Source organism: Taurulus bubalis, assembly GCF_910589615.1.
Source record: "Taurulus bubalis genome assembly, chromosome: 6".
Taxonomy (NCBI): Eukaryota; Metazoa; Chordata; class Actinopteri; order Perciformes; family Cottidae; genus Taurulus; species Taurulus bubalis.
In genome coordinates this window covers 16,051,757-16,066,699 of record NC_136594.1, presented here as the reverse complement: position 1 = coordinate 16,066,699, position 14,943 = coordinate 16,051,757, and the positions used below count along the sequence as shown (strand labels likewise).

Sequence of the window (14,943 nt, the reverse complement as noted above, 5' to 3'; positions counted from 1 at the left end):
TCACTACTCTAGCTACATATTATGGCATGTGCAAAGTGCAAATAGTAATTACTAGGGGGCATTGAGTTGTATAGAAGTTTGTAAATGTGGATCATGTGGTTTGGGAAGGTTGCAATATTTTTCTTCCATGTGTGTATGTGCATGTAAGTACCTAAGCAGTTGGTCCTCCAAGCCAGATTTGGTAACGGTGAAGTTGATAATAGTAACTTTGATGCACACCTGTAGGGAAACAGGAACGAACGAGCGAACGAGCAAACGCACGCACGCACGCACGCACGCACGCACGCACGCACACAGTGAAACGGTCAATTCTAACAGCCACATGTGGCCTAAACAACAATTAATTTGGAAAAATATCTTAACTGCCATGTCACTTAAAATCTTACATGCATTTCACAACGAAATAAAACTGCCTAGATATCCCGACAAACTGCCTACAAAAATGCCTGCAAACTGACCAAAGTCGATGCCATTACAGGAAGCCAGCACTAATTGTTTCAGGGCACGAAGGTTCTATGTGTCACTGTTCTCTTAGTCCACACAACATGCAACATACTTCTGTAAGCCTATAAACAGCTGGGTGCCGTAGTTTTTAAATGCTTACAATTTATTCTGTAAAAAATCAAACAGCAGAGGTGTGTTGGTGTCAGTCTAATCCAAGACTGCATAGTGAGTGTGTGTGCTGTCCTTACCTCTGGTAGGTAGTGTGGGTTGGCCATCTTGGTGGTCATATAGAACCTGAAGTTTTTGTCATAGTCAATATCTGAATCTCCGAGTCGGATCAATGTCCGCCCACCAGCAACAAATGTCTGCTTTAGCAGGACGGGCTCCAGAGCTGGATCTATAGTCTCCTTTAACTATTCACACACAATACAATAATGCAGTTATGTGCACACATTAATACAACTTTAATCAACAAGATTATCCAATAAAGGTCTCAAATGGAGATAAATGGTCAGTTCAGTTAAATGTGAAAATTGTAAATGATGTGTGCTATTATTTGTGTGTCCCTACCTCTTCTAGCAGTACAGGATTGCCTATGCGTATGGCATTCTCTAGGGTACGGAGAAAGCTTGGGTCTGTCAGCTTGATCACCTTTAGACCATGCTTCGCCTCTTTAGAGCGGATCCATCGGTTGGCCTGAGGGTAAAGGAAATAACCTTAATTTAATGTGACAACAAGACGGCCTGTTTACACTGTTTGTATATGAAAAGAATGAATGGTAGCACTTAATGTGACAAAGAGAGACTGTAGCAATGGTAGTGCAGTGGGAGAAAACATGCTCAATGTTGTGTAAGTGTATAGTACATCATCCATAGTGAATAATCCATGTTAGGCAAAGACATGGACTGTCACAAACAATTTGAACATCTGTCAGACCCATATCTGCATCATTCTGTCTTTGTAAAGCAAGAGAGAGCAGTTGTACTAAAGAAGATAAACAAATAGAGCTACAGGGATGGACAATTAGACTTCTCAGTGGGCAAGACACAGAACAGAAGCTAAATGGGGGCCTAAAAACTGAAGCGGGAACAATATTTTCATATTCATGTTCATGTTTATAAGTCTGAGTGAGCTGGTTTGTGTCTATTCTGTGTGTGTGTGTGTGTGTGTGTGTTTGTGTGTGTGTGTGTGTAACCTGTAACTTTGTCTTTGACCGTATCTGACAAGAAGTTAGATTTTTCAGTAAAACTGATTAATTGACCAATTACAACAAATAAGAAACCGATCCACGCCTGAAATACACTGAATCAACGCTGTTTTGATCCAAGTTTGTAGTTCACCTGATCCTGTGGGTCGATCATGAGAGGCCAGCGGCGGCCCTCGGTCACCAGGATCCCGTTTTCCGTAGAGACGGTGTCACGAGGCAGACCCTCTGTGTTCCACTGGCGGATGACAAATGGATCTCCCAGAATGTTGATCAGGCTGAAGCTGGAACTGATGGGGATGTACAGTTTCTGGCACTGTATTATCCATTGCTCAATTAGCTGGGAAAGAGGGCACACACACATATGCATGAGTGTATTCATTTTGTCTTTGTTTTTTTTAAAGATGATTGGTTTGAGGTGTTTTTGTCTTCTTTTTAGTATTTTTTCTCCTTTCTTAATCAATGATTTTATTACTGAACTTCTGTGTTTTAATATACAAACAGATTCAGTGGGAAATGCGCCTTGAAACAGAAGTCCAATAAAGAGACACAATTGGGCTTAATTCATTCTAAGGTGTAAACTCCAAAGTACTCTCATGCAGAACCTACACATTGTCCATTCTGCATACCAGAGTAGTTATTAACGCTATACCTACCAGCTGTCTATAGTGGGAAGTAAACGCTCCATAGTAGGCCACACAAGCAGCTGCAATAAAGACATTCCCCACAACGTTGATGATCTCTTGCTCAAACAAGGTAACGCTTTCTTCCCAGCGTACTTGCTCATCACCGAGAGCAGAAGTAAGCTTCCCTGCCCTGGTCAGTCGAGCCTGTGTCAGAGCCATGGTGTTAACTTTGGGGAGAAAAAAAAGAATATTAGCAAGGTAAATTCTGTTTTTTTTCAATTCAAATGGGTAATAAAACTGCCTTGAAAACGGAAAGAGATAGCAGATATCTAAGTTGAGAACTTCCTGGTAGAACTTCCTCCATCTCTTGAGATTTAAAAATATTAATACATTCAACATATACAGTTGCTGGGCAGTTTAAAACTCAGGGAGCGTTTGTAAGTGGACACATATACTGAGCACACCCCTTACCCAAATCCTCCTTCTCATTAACGCTGCTGTCAAACTGCTCCTGCAGGACATTGATCTGCTCCTCCACCTCCTGAAGTTTTTGTTGCTTCTCCCTCAGGGTTGCCATCGTCACATCCAGCTCTCCCTGCATTGGTTGGAATAGAGGGAGAAAGGGATGGAGGGAAATTAATGGATTATTGAGAGGAAATTAAGTCAATTTTCTTTTCTTATTATTTGGTCCAATGCATGCAGGAAAATCCTCTGTGAGATTGTAAGAGAATAGAGAATGGATTGTTTCGTGAAAGAATGCTTTGATTGTAATACACTGGACAAAAATAGGCAACATTGACCTTTGAAGCAAGAGTATGTAAAGGCACATTCAAATACATTGTAATATGATTGAAACCTGTGTGCATACTACACTCTACTGTATGTTACTGACCTGCGCCTGAGACAACTTTTCCCTCTTGGGGCCTACTTCTTTGAGGACTCTGGAGTAACGATCCATGGCTCTGGCCCACATGCACATTGATGTGCAGGCTTTGGATACCTTCTCCACCTAACAGCAGTAACACAATAAGGATTATTGACAATGTATGCCATCAAAAAATCTATCAAAGTGTTTGTCATAAAATCCAAAAAGACCTTCTCAGGTATGAAATCAGGGTTGTTGATGTATTTTTGCAACTTCATGAGGATCTGAGGCTTGATATTGTCCTTGTCATAATCTGTTAGACGCCTGAGGAAATTGGATTCACCCAGCAACTGCCTGGCACTGGGCCAGTCCGGTCTGTAAGGAGACAGACGTCAGAAAATGCACAATAACAATTGATATGTGTCCATGTGTGGCTTAATTTACCTCGTGACAAAATACATCTGTTAAAAATGATGTAAACTGATTTCCAGTTTGAGTCTGGTGCATGAGTTAGCAAACCCAAACTGGAAATGTCATTGCTAGCAATGATATAAGAACCAAAGACCAAATAATCAAAGTGCATGGTAATGTCAACTCCTTTCAGTCATGATACTGTAACTAAAATGTGTGAATCCCTAGAACAAGAAGAAACAAAAGAGGAGAGTGTATTGTATCAACAGAACTTTTATGCAATCAAATTCACCTAGTTTGTCATAGTGTTGAGTCAGTGAGAGTTCTAGATATTGCTAGTGTGCTGCGGGCCAAACAGTGGGTGTTGAAAGGTGAAAAGTAGATGGGATATTGGGACAGATTGGATTAGTGCAGCAATTCAGCAGATTAATAACTGATGAAATGTAAGGATTGGCAGAGGGATGCGAGTCATGAGAAGGTAGGGTAATCCCTCGGAATGTTGACTATAAAATATGTGGGATTAAAAAAATCTTACACATCTGACTGAGTGACTGCAAATAAAGAGAGAATAATTGTGTTTAAAATGATGATCATCATCATTTTGAGAATTGCTAAAATGATGGCCAAAAAAACTACGCTGAAGTTATCATACATGCCAAATTGATGAAGGTGGCAGCAATGGTGATTGTGATTATAATGCTGGATCACCATGATCTATGGGCTGAGGTCAGGATGCCTGATCAATCTTTTTGGGACACAGGCAGTGGGTTGAAAACATCTTCCTGTTTGGTATTCTTTCTCTCTTATCCTGAATTGACATTGGAGGGGGTATGCAAACAAGTATTTACTTTTGATCTGATAGAATGAAACACTGTTTTGAATGTGGCCATTTGCCATTGGAGTCTAAATAATTTCCAATGGGGAACTGAAGCCAACTATGCTCTCTCAACTAGATTCCACTGATAAAAAACACTTTATCTCGCAGAACAGGGAAATTGCTGGTTTACTACTAACTCGATTGGTTAGTTTGCTTGTTGTGTGGCTGAATCTGAACCATCCCTTTTAAAACACCAAAGTCAGATCATAACATAAACCAACTAACTGATTGAGACATTGGTAAACCAGTAACTCTCGTATTCTGTGAGCTAAAATTACTGTTTTTTTAAGTTCCCCGTCCAAAAGGGCTGTCTGACGGCAAGGTGCAGTGAAAATACCCTTTAATTTAACATACACTAAAACTGAAGTAGAGTTTTTTAGGTGGGTTTTTCTTTTAGGTATCTAAAATATATGTTGCTGCTACCATCAATCATAGCAGTACATTTATTTGCTCCCATGCCCAGGAGTATGTTTTTCCAAACTGGGGGTGTACCGACCACCATCTATTGTATGTAACAAATTGACTATAGATAAGTATTTCACCATTTATGCTCTTATGACTTTAATATGAAAAACCCCTATAAAATGCCACCTGCCCTCCCTAATTTGATGTATTTTGTTCTTAAATAGAATATTAGGATGTGACATAATTAGTGAGCAGTGTGTTTGTATAAGAGATACAGAGATACCTCAAATAAAACATATTTGAGGAAGAAACCTTTTTTAAGTGAGAGAAAAGCACACTGACTTGCAGCTGAGCAGGATGCAGACAGCCTCCATGACGGTCATGACGAGGTCTGGAGGTTTGGTGAACACCTTGATCTCAGAGATGTCTGCCTTGTCGAGAGAACTAAGGGCCACATTGGCAACGTTCAGGGCTGGCAGAGCCTCGTCCAGGTCCCTCTGGGCATCATCAGCTATGGCCTGGGTGTCTTCAGCTTTGACCGTGGCCAAAGCCTCATCCTCTGACACTACCTTACGCACCTACGGAATGGATATTTTGTGTACACATACACTTCAGCAATGAGAAAGAGTAACATGCTTTTTCAGCATCTGTGTTTGTCCTACTCTCACACAAACATGTACGCAAAAACACATACAGACCTCGTCGGCGCTCTCCTGGTCTACAGCCAGTTTCTCCATGAGGGCATCCACATCAATGGATTTTTGTTTCAGGACTGGCTCCAGAGCAGATAGTTCCACTTTCATTTTGTCAACAAGCTCATTGGTCTCCAGCAGTTTGGTCATACCATTCTTCACACGATCCCTGGCCTGTATATAAACACCCCCACCCAAAGGTATATTATCTATATTTTACATCAACAAAAAGAAAGCATTGCAGTGCCACAAGGACAAAGAAACTAAACACTGAGAAAAATGAACAATTAAACATTGCTAGTAAGCACCAGCTAAAGCAACTAGCTATTTGCTTTTCAAAATCAGGGAAATATTCACGAGTAATCACTTTTATTGATAATTGTTTGTGCACTGTATTGGTTGGACTTACAATAACTAATTGCTGTCTCTTCTCCTCTAGCATGGACAGGTAGAGGTTGATGAGCTCCAGGTAGGAGGTAGGTGTGGTGTAGTATCGGCGTCTCAGCTCTGAGTAGAAGCGCTCAGCCATGTCAGTGACACTAACATGTATCTCCACGCATATGGCGGAGAAGCTCTGCTTCAGCTCCTCCCCGCCAAAATCCACATTCTGGAAGAAGGCCTGAGAGACAGAGAGCAGCGCCTCACGAGGCCACTGAGCACCAAAAGGTAGCGTGAAAAGAAGAAAGAGTTAGATAAGGAGTGCAGTCAAAACTAAGATATTTATCTTTTATTTAAGCTTTTGTTTATTGGCACAAGTATTTAATAGAACAGCAAAATGAAAGTCTCTTGCTAAAAAAGAACATAAATAGAACAATATGGAGAGAAAGCCATGAACTGCAATCCTGAATAAGCAACAGAATGGTGGACGAGAGAGGATAATTGTAAAACAAGAAAAATGCATTAAGAAAAAGAAGTACAGAAGAAATTACATTTTGGGCATAGCTGCCAGGACCAGGAGCATTTTAGATAGATTGAAAGAAGAATGGTTCATATTTTATGGCTTTCTATGGATAGTAATGACCTCATCATATTTGATTTCACAACCGTAACCAAACTATCTCAACATACCTGCACAAACCAGTCGATGGTGCAGCAGTTAACCAGTGAAGGAAACATACGACATCGGGACCTGAAGGCATCGCCCACGGGACTCATGCACAGCACGATGTGCAGCTTCTCCCGCACACGGGAGATGAAATACTGGAATATCTGAGGGCAACACACAGACATGCAAATATTCCATCATTTCCACAGGTTTGGTCTCAGCAGACAGAAAACATTAAAGGCCGATGTTTTCTTACAGCTCCCTCAGGGGCTCTGACTTTAACTCAGTGCTCTTGCCCAGACTAAAGCTATTTAGGCCCTTTGTGGGAAACACTCTATGTGTGTTGTCTCTGAAATGTTATGCACTTCTTTATTATCTTCTTTTGGCTACTGCCAGCTTTTTATACTGATGATCTCTTTATTTTATTTGAACATCTTAAACATTGGATGGGTATATTTGGTATTGTAGTAGAACAGTTCATTCATATCTCTCCGAAAGGACCCTTTGTGTTATTGTGACATTCCAAATATTAGTCTGGCACATCACCTATTGCTTGCACATGTTGTAGATATCCTGTGCCTGAATGATGTATGTTTTTCTACAGTCAGCATTGGTGTCCCTGGGTGTACCTCATCCCTGTTCTCCTCACTGATTCCAACTTCTTTGGCTTTAGGGCGGGTGGCCGCTAGTACTTGTTCCAGCTCATCTTTCTCAAAAAGGTTAGGCACCTCGCCAGAGTTCAGTATGTTGTTGATATCCTCCAAAAACTCCTCCACCACAATCTACAACAGGAAACACACAGTATACAACATACTTGCATGTGCCAAAACAATCTGCAGAGATCCAAATGATTATAATTTTCATATAAGCCAAGTCCGCCCATCATACCTGAGTATCCGTAAAGAGGAACACCATATCCTTGCCCTCCACACCTGCCATCTTGTAGAGCCTCCTCAAGTCTTCATGGAAACTGTCGTAATTGTAGCCTCGGCTCAGTTCGATCTCAAAGCAGCAGTACCCGCACATGTGGGATGCCAACCGAGTGAGTGACTGCTTGCCTGTGCCTCCCACCCCTACTAGCAGGGCATTGCCTCTCTCCTGGCGAATCATACGGGAAATCCTAGGAGTTAAGGGAAAAAAGTCATCATTTGTCGACAAAAAAGGAAATGTTGTGCATTGCGTATTGTAAAGATATACTGTATATATACACAGGTCACAGGTTCAAAACTGGATAAAAGTCAGCTTATGGCAGCTTCTGGCAGACAAAAACAGAGCTGACGCATGCGCAAAGGGTATATGACAGCATTGACAGGCAGCCAGATGAAACAAACTGCCATGTTGATACAAAATCAAGAATTTTACGAGTTAAAAATGTTGGGAAAACGTAAGTATACTCAACACACTCTATATCATTAGTTTAGCCATTTGTATGCATTTTAATGCAGAACAATTTCATATTATACCTTTAAAGAACAGATTTGTGTGGAGTGATATAAAGTGATACAAAACTACTGATAAACAGCTTCTGTCTGTTTTGATGTACAAACATTTTATGTAAACAAACAACTAATTATCAAAGCTCATCCAAATATGTTGCACCACCTACAGCTAAAATACCTTAACCACCTACAAAAAAGTCACGTTACCAAAATCTGGCAAGTCAGTGGTGCAAGTTCACATAAACACACCTAGAAACATGCTCCACAGCATCCTGGAAAAACACTAGCTTGGTCTCCTTGGAGAAGGTCATGTTGTAATCATCGAGGTAGTCCAGGAGAACGTCCTGAATCTTTTTCATATCTGTCAGATCCTCATACAGACGATCTTCTTTCTCTGCACCCAGCTACAAGGATCATTAGATGCAGAAAAATGTGAATAAATACAGGTTGTTAGCTATTTCAGTGATAACACACAGATTCAATGTTTTCTAAATTTATCAGACTTTTTTTATTAGAAGAGAGAACCTGACCTTGATAAAGTCCCCAAATATGATGGGCTGAGTCACAAAGTATGAGGGCTCCAGGGCAATGCTAAAATATTTGCCTAGCAGAAAGGAAGAGAGGGTCAAAGGAGGGGTATTGCAAACGATGCATAATAAAAGGAAAACGGGGAGAGTGACACATAGTGGTCGAACATGTGCACCATTCAAACAGTTCGTGCATCGAGCAAGGCAAGTTATAATTTGAGAATAGACTTCTTACTGGCCATTTCAGTGACGATGGCGTTGAAATAGGTTTTATCTTGGTTGTTGATTAGTCGATCGTGGAACACTCGCTGACACTCGTGGCAGAAGAGACGGAAGATCTGGTTTGTGTCTCTCACTTGACTCGGCTCACACTGCAATATACCTGGACAGCAAAAGAGGTTAAAGAAGATGTATGGAATGGATCATTGTTCTGTTTCATTTATCTTCAATGCATAATACACAGGAGCAAAAAGTCCAGGGACAGAACATCCACAACCATCCCTCCAAACAAACGCAGGATTCGCAAACACGTCCTTAAAAGCAAGTATATCTCTGGCTTAAGTGTTTCTGAAAAATCTACAGAATATGTCTTTAGTTGTGGTTTGTAAATAATGTGTAAAATACTGTTAAACAAACTCTAACTCGAAGTAAAAAAAAAAAAATAATGAGAGAAGTGGGTGTTTATTATTCTTAACCAACAGCATGCACGCAGTTATACAAGTCACTTCAGCTCGTCTTTGTGCCGTAATGATACCTGCTGGGTAAAGGAAAAGAAGGATGGATGAGGAAAGAAGGCTGAGGGGGTGATGGTGCAGACGATTTGGGAACATGAGGCTGAGACAGAGCTTATAAATGTTGCTAAAGTGGCTTGAAGAGACAAATCATAGCAGTGCCCTCAAGCTGTGAAGGTACAAAGATTAAAAAAAAACTATTTTTATCTGTCAGTCTCTTTTAGCAAAGCTTGTGCTGTTGAGGAAAAGGGAGATGTGATCATACCTAATATTAAAATGCACTTTTAGTGATCACTACTCGCTTAACGCCTTAAACCTCTTCCTGTGTTTTAGTTGTCTGCATGTTATCCTTGTCACTCCCATATTTCTGTTGCTTAAAAAAGAACAGTTGCAGTTGTCACAGCAGAGCCCTGAGTGTTCAATGATCTGAATATAATTGTGTCTCACCTTGGACACACTTGGAGAGGTCCCGGAGATTGAAGACATAGTGGGACTTAGCTGGAGTAGGCAGCAAATCTACACTCAAGCAGTTGTAAATCTCCACAGCTGCATCCACAATCTGACCAGCACAGTTCTTCACCGCTTGGGAAAAATCACTAAGGAAACCACTCAGGATGGCCTGGAGGAAGATTGTGAGGGAAAAGAGATCATAACAAGCATGAAAGAAGGAATTAAGTGTGTATCTACCATTTTCACAACACTCTGGATCACCAATTAACTAATATTTGTGCCCTTAAATGATGATGAAGATGAAACATTTGAAAAAAAATTCTGTCTGTGCTCTCTTGACTAGACATGTTCATCCTTTCCTCACATCCATTTCACGTCCACTGATTCGTTTAAGCCAGGGGTCGGCAACCTGCGGCTCTTTAGCCCGTCTGTTGCGGCTCCCTGAGGTTTTGACCAAAAAAAAAAAAAAAAAAAAAAAAACGTTTTTATTTTATTCTTCTTTTTTTTTGCCCAGTGGAAAATCTTTCAAAGGGAATTCCTCTTATCTTGGCGTTTGAGGTGATATTGAGTCACTGAAAAATAAAAATAAACGTTTAAACATTTCTTTAACTAAAATGTGCATCACATCCTGTCACATCGCTGTCAAGCAGCTTCCCCTGCAGGTGCTACTAGTGATTCACAAAGCTCCGCCCTCGCTAAACTATCAACAGAGAAAGGTAGTTTAATTCTGCATGGACGTATTCATTAGCTTTCACTGCCAACGATTGACCTGTGTGCTTGATATGTGGCGAGGAGTTAGCAAACAACAAAACATTTAATGTTGAAAGACTCTTCCAGAACAAGCACACAGCATCTGATGAAAAGTATCAAGCTGCAGAAGAGCAATTTATCAACTGCTGCAGCAAACTGAGCAAAGTAAATATACTTTCAGGAAGTGGATCAAGTCTCCAAACTCCACTCCTTCTGCTGGTTCTGTGTCAGCTCATGACACACTGAGGCGTCCGCTCGTAAAAACAGATCCGCCCTCCTCCGTTTGCGGTGCTCTAAAAGTCCAAAGTGTGGAGGCTCAATGTAAACGTATCAAAAGATATGCGTTTTAAAATGTAAACCTCACATGAGGATGACAGGTATTGAACCGGCTACCTTGTGGTTACAGGATGAACACTCTACCACATGAGCCACATATATAGACAGGACTCAAGGTCTGCTAAGTTGTGTATTTAATGGACCTTAATGTAGCCAACACATGCCTATTTCTTTTCTCCTCTTCATAAGAGTTTGATAGTTATAAACAGGTAAAATAGCAATACAATGTCAACAATTGTCTTTATTCTTGTTCAATAATTTCATAAATACAACAAACTACAGTTTGTTGTACATATAATATAACTATATATACAACTTCATAAGCTTTGATATCAAATAGTTTTTGCGGCTCCAGACACTTTTTCTTTTGTGGAAAAAAGGGCAAAATGGCTCTTTGGATAGAAAAGGTTGCTGACCCCTGGTTTAAGCTGATAATGCCATCAGAGGGATTTCTCTCAGCGATGATCTCAGCAGCCGATTGAATATGCTGAAGAAAAAAGTCCAGTTCCGACGGAGCGGGACACGACTGACGCTCAGCGACGGTGTACATTTTGGAAAAGTAACAACCTGTCTGTGTACAAGTGTGGGATATTTCCTCGATGCAAGTCATTTTAAAGCTCATTCTCTCAAAACAGTATGTGTATGTCGATGTGTATATGTGTCTCCTCACTTTGAAGATCTGCTTGAGGCTGTGTTCCGACGGTGTGGGAAGACACAGCATACTGAAGTGGCGGATGAATCGGGGGGTCACCTGATTACGCCCCCCTCCTGGAGGAGCACACGCTGCGGCAATGGTCATTTCCTGGAGTATAAACCAAAAAAGGTTTGCCAAAATAGAAATGAGAGCAAGCACTTTGATTTGAGATTGTAGCTAGTCTGGCCAATTAACAGCTACGCCCAGTAACTGCAGCACTTCAGTGGTCCTTTTTGACAGCTAATTATCGCCAGACAGCATACAAGTTTTCTTAACTGAATACTGAAGGGCATGTTTACTCGTCTGTAATTAGACTCATGAAAGGGGCCGCCATAAATTATACATAGGACTCTATAACAGCCATCTACTGAACTGTATGCAGCCAAAGTCAGATGTATGCACATACATAACTCATTACTGTCAAATATGCCTTATGACTGTACCTCATCTTATTTATATTTATATATACAGTATAGCTATACCTGGATCTCCTTCCAGATGAACTTGTTTCTGTCATAGAAGCCAGAAAAGTCCTGGAATTGGCGCAAGAGTTCTATCGGGGGCTGAGAGCCATAACTGTCCAGTTTAGGCATATTCAGGTCATCCACAAAGACCACTAACTTCTTGTTACCAGGAGCACCTGCAGGGAGGGAAAGGCAAAGGACGAGGAGAGAAGGAGTAAGAAAATGATTAGATGTCCAGATTGAAAGATGGACAGATGGCAAGAGAGGATGATACTGTATATAGATGGTTTGGGAAAAAAGCAACTTTAACAATAACACTCATTCAATGGCAATAACAATACATATTTTACCACAGCCGTTGTACATTGCAGTTTATGAGTGTGGTAATGCAACTGTGAGTCAATACCCATAATGTTTTTCCTCTTTTTCTCCAGTTTGGACTCAATGATCTCCTGTGTGCGGGCGGATGAGGTCTGAGCCGAGAAGTTAATGTAGACTGGGAGGTAATCTGCACTTTCCTGAATACTGTTCAGAAGGCCCCGAGCCACCACGGACTGTAAGGAACGGACACATACAAATACTTCACCAACACTGACACAGATAACTTCTTGTCTAACCAGTGATAGTGAAAAAATCAAAAGTTTCAAAAAAAAATTCAAAAGCTTTTAACAAATTATCTTGGATTTTTGTCTCCATATAGTTTACACAGTTTAGCACAACAATACAGCCCTACAGTATAGTATATAAGCCCTATAGTAGAAACTCAGTACCAAAGCTAAACACTCACTCATTTTAGGAGTATTACAATTGGATTTTGATATTAATAGGTGCTTTATATTATAGAGATAGTTGTATTCATAGTGTGTATAATTCAACCTCATTAAGCCATGATCTCCAGCTATTCCTTCTCTAAATTCTATCAGGAGGGTTGGTTTAGACAACAGAAAGGTGGGTTGAAAATCTGCTTGGGTAAAGATGTGCATAAATGACCTAGACTAAAGGGGAAAATAACCAACTATCAAATGCATTTTCCCTGTTAATTTTTTTGTAATAGGCCTAATGTAAAAGGGTTCCTGCACATTATGTTCTGTTAAATCCAACAGTACTCATACCACACTACTGACAGTGACACTGCCTTCACTGAAACATTACCAGAAGTATGACTGCTGGGAAGTGAACCCAGGTTTCTGATTTTTCTTAGGTGTTTCTCAAGTTCTTGGTGTCTTAAGGTGCACTACGCACTAGCAAATACATGCTATTTTCTTGGTTTTGACTATTGTTATAGTTGCTGTATTATGTGTTTGATGCAATGCATCAACATCAATATTGTTGATGATCCAGGCTGTGAAAAAATTAAAAGCTTGCATTATAGAGAAAATAATAAAGTTTTTAAGTTTTGTTTTGCACCATTATGTAAACAAACTAGCCTATAAGGTTAGAACTTCTGAAAATGAATGTATATTTGGTAATGATAACCAGGACTGATGTTGGTTAAAACCTGAAGTGAGGCAAACGCGCTAAAATATTTATATCTACAGTATTAAGTCAGTGTGTTACAGTTTAAAGTACAGCATGTCCTACTGTATCCATGAATCCTTACCTTCCCCACTCCAGTGCTGCCAGTGAAGAGTACAGAACGTCGCACAGACAGCAGTTTCTCCATCAGGTAGCCGTAGCAGACAGTGTCTGCGGTGGGGACTAGCATCTCAAAAAAGGGCTGCTCCCTGTTGTATTTGAATGAAGGGATTATGTTGTCCCATGGCTCCAGACGCTTGTGGTTAAAGTTCATATACGCACTCCACAAGGTCTCATGCTTCGGGAGCTACATGGCACACGTGAATGTTCATTAATTGACACACATGAAACTGGGCAAATACCATGTAATGACTTTTACAAAACATGTACAAGTGCCTTCATTAGAGTATATGGCATTAGCTATACAACCTCCTTAGAAAACAAGCATTTAAGAAACTCGTTTTACTCTGTTGTTGATTGTAGTCTCTGTTATGTGGCATTTTGGAAGTCGCCCTACGGCATATGAATTAGTATTTGTCTGCCCCATTTGTTTTCCTGAATGCTGCTATTACTGATGTGTGAGCATGTGTGTGCCTTTTGTTTTACATCAAGCTAACAGCTGGGAGTTGGCTGCACTGTCTTCATCTCATGGTAAACACACAACAACATACACACAAAGAGTTCCCTGACCTAAATTATATTACAATTGCCAAATACACACACCACCACAAAAAACAACAACAACATCATCATCATCAGCTCTTTATGCACAGAGAGATGAACAGGAGATGTTCCAGATGATACGCCTTCATGAACATTTCACTTACATGCTCACCCCACCATCATTCAGGTAAGTGAGTCATGTTCCTCCCCTCAATCCTCTTCCAGTACTACCACCCAACCCGACAAACCTCTCAAACAATTACCTTTACATTTCCTGTTAACATCAGCCTCCACCTTCCTCTATTATAATATAATAAACTGCCTGGAGAAGATGCTCCTGAACATCATTCTGCCAGTTGTTGCCCAAGGACTCTGTGGCCTGCCTGTTTTACCTCCGCCTCCAGCACCTGGATTCATCAGGCCACTTTGTTCGGATCCTCTTTAGCTCTGCTTGAAGCACCATTCAAAGGCATCTTATGATCCATATCAATTCCCCCCCTTCACCTCAATGTCAGCAAGACAAAGAAAATAATAATGGGTCCCTCCTCATCGCAGCACTCTATCATCATCAAAAAACAAACAGTTGACAATTTCAAATACCTGAAGTGACACGAAGCAATAGACTCAGCTTCGACCAGCGCACTAACAACATCCAAAAAAGGAGCCAGAAAAGACTATTAGCCATTTGTTAACTATGTTGCCCCTCTTCTCCACCTGTTGTTGTATCAGAGCATTATTCATTCCGTTCTACTGTACTGTTCCACCTGCTGGTCAACCTCAGATCCTAAAACCAGGTGTAGGACAG

At 40.7% G+C, this 14,943-nt stretch overlaps 1 protein-coding gene across 1 annotated transcript in view; it reads right to left on the bottom strand.

Annotated features, from left to right (window-relative positions):
- The window catches only part of dnah6 (dynein, axonemal, heavy chain 6), a gene marked incomplete at both ends in the record, with an annotated part of 52,719 nt that overhangs the window by 15,396 nt on the left and 22,380 nt on the right, over nucleotides 1-14,943 (bottom strand). Inside the window, 22 exons of the mRNA XM_079219175.1 lie at nucleotides 152-219; nucleotides 693-857; nucleotides 1,015-1,140; nucleotides 1,785-1,988; nucleotides 2,305-2,501; nucleotides 2,746-2,869; nucleotides 3,167-3,283; nucleotides 3,370-3,514; nucleotides 5,175-5,410; nucleotides 5,531-5,698; nucleotides 5,934-6,176; nucleotides 6,593-6,733; nucleotides 7,199-7,351; nucleotides 7,458-7,689; nucleotides 8,258-8,412; nucleotides 8,539-8,612; nucleotides 8,771-8,917; nucleotides 9,714-9,885; nucleotides 11,473-11,604; nucleotides 11,979-12,136; nucleotides 12,367-12,514; nucleotides 13,561-13,782. Coding sequence (XP_079075301.1) covers nucleotides 152-219; nucleotides 693-857; nucleotides 1,015-1,140; nucleotides 1,785-1,988; nucleotides 2,305-2,501; nucleotides 2,746-2,869; nucleotides 3,167-3,283; nucleotides 3,370-3,514; nucleotides 5,175-5,410; nucleotides 5,531-5,698; nucleotides 5,934-6,176; nucleotides 6,593-6,733; nucleotides 7,199-7,351; nucleotides 7,458-7,689; nucleotides 8,258-8,412; nucleotides 8,539-8,612; nucleotides 8,771-8,917; nucleotides 9,714-9,885; nucleotides 11,473-11,604; nucleotides 11,979-12,136; nucleotides 12,367-12,514; nucleotides 13,561-13,782 — 3,527 coding nt within the window. The remainder of the gene's footprint in view (nucleotides 1-151; nucleotides 220-692; nucleotides 858-1,014; nucleotides 1,141-1,784; nucleotides 1,989-2,304; nucleotides 2,502-2,745; nucleotides 2,870-3,166; nucleotides 3,284-3,369; nucleotides 3,515-5,174; nucleotides 5,411-5,530; nucleotides 5,699-5,933; nucleotides 6,177-6,592; nucleotides 6,734-7,198; nucleotides 7,352-7,457; nucleotides 7,690-8,257; nucleotides 8,413-8,538; nucleotides 8,613-8,770; nucleotides 8,918-9,713; nucleotides 9,886-11,472; nucleotides 11,605-11,978; nucleotides 12,137-12,366; nucleotides 12,515-13,560; nucleotides 13,783-14,943) is intronic.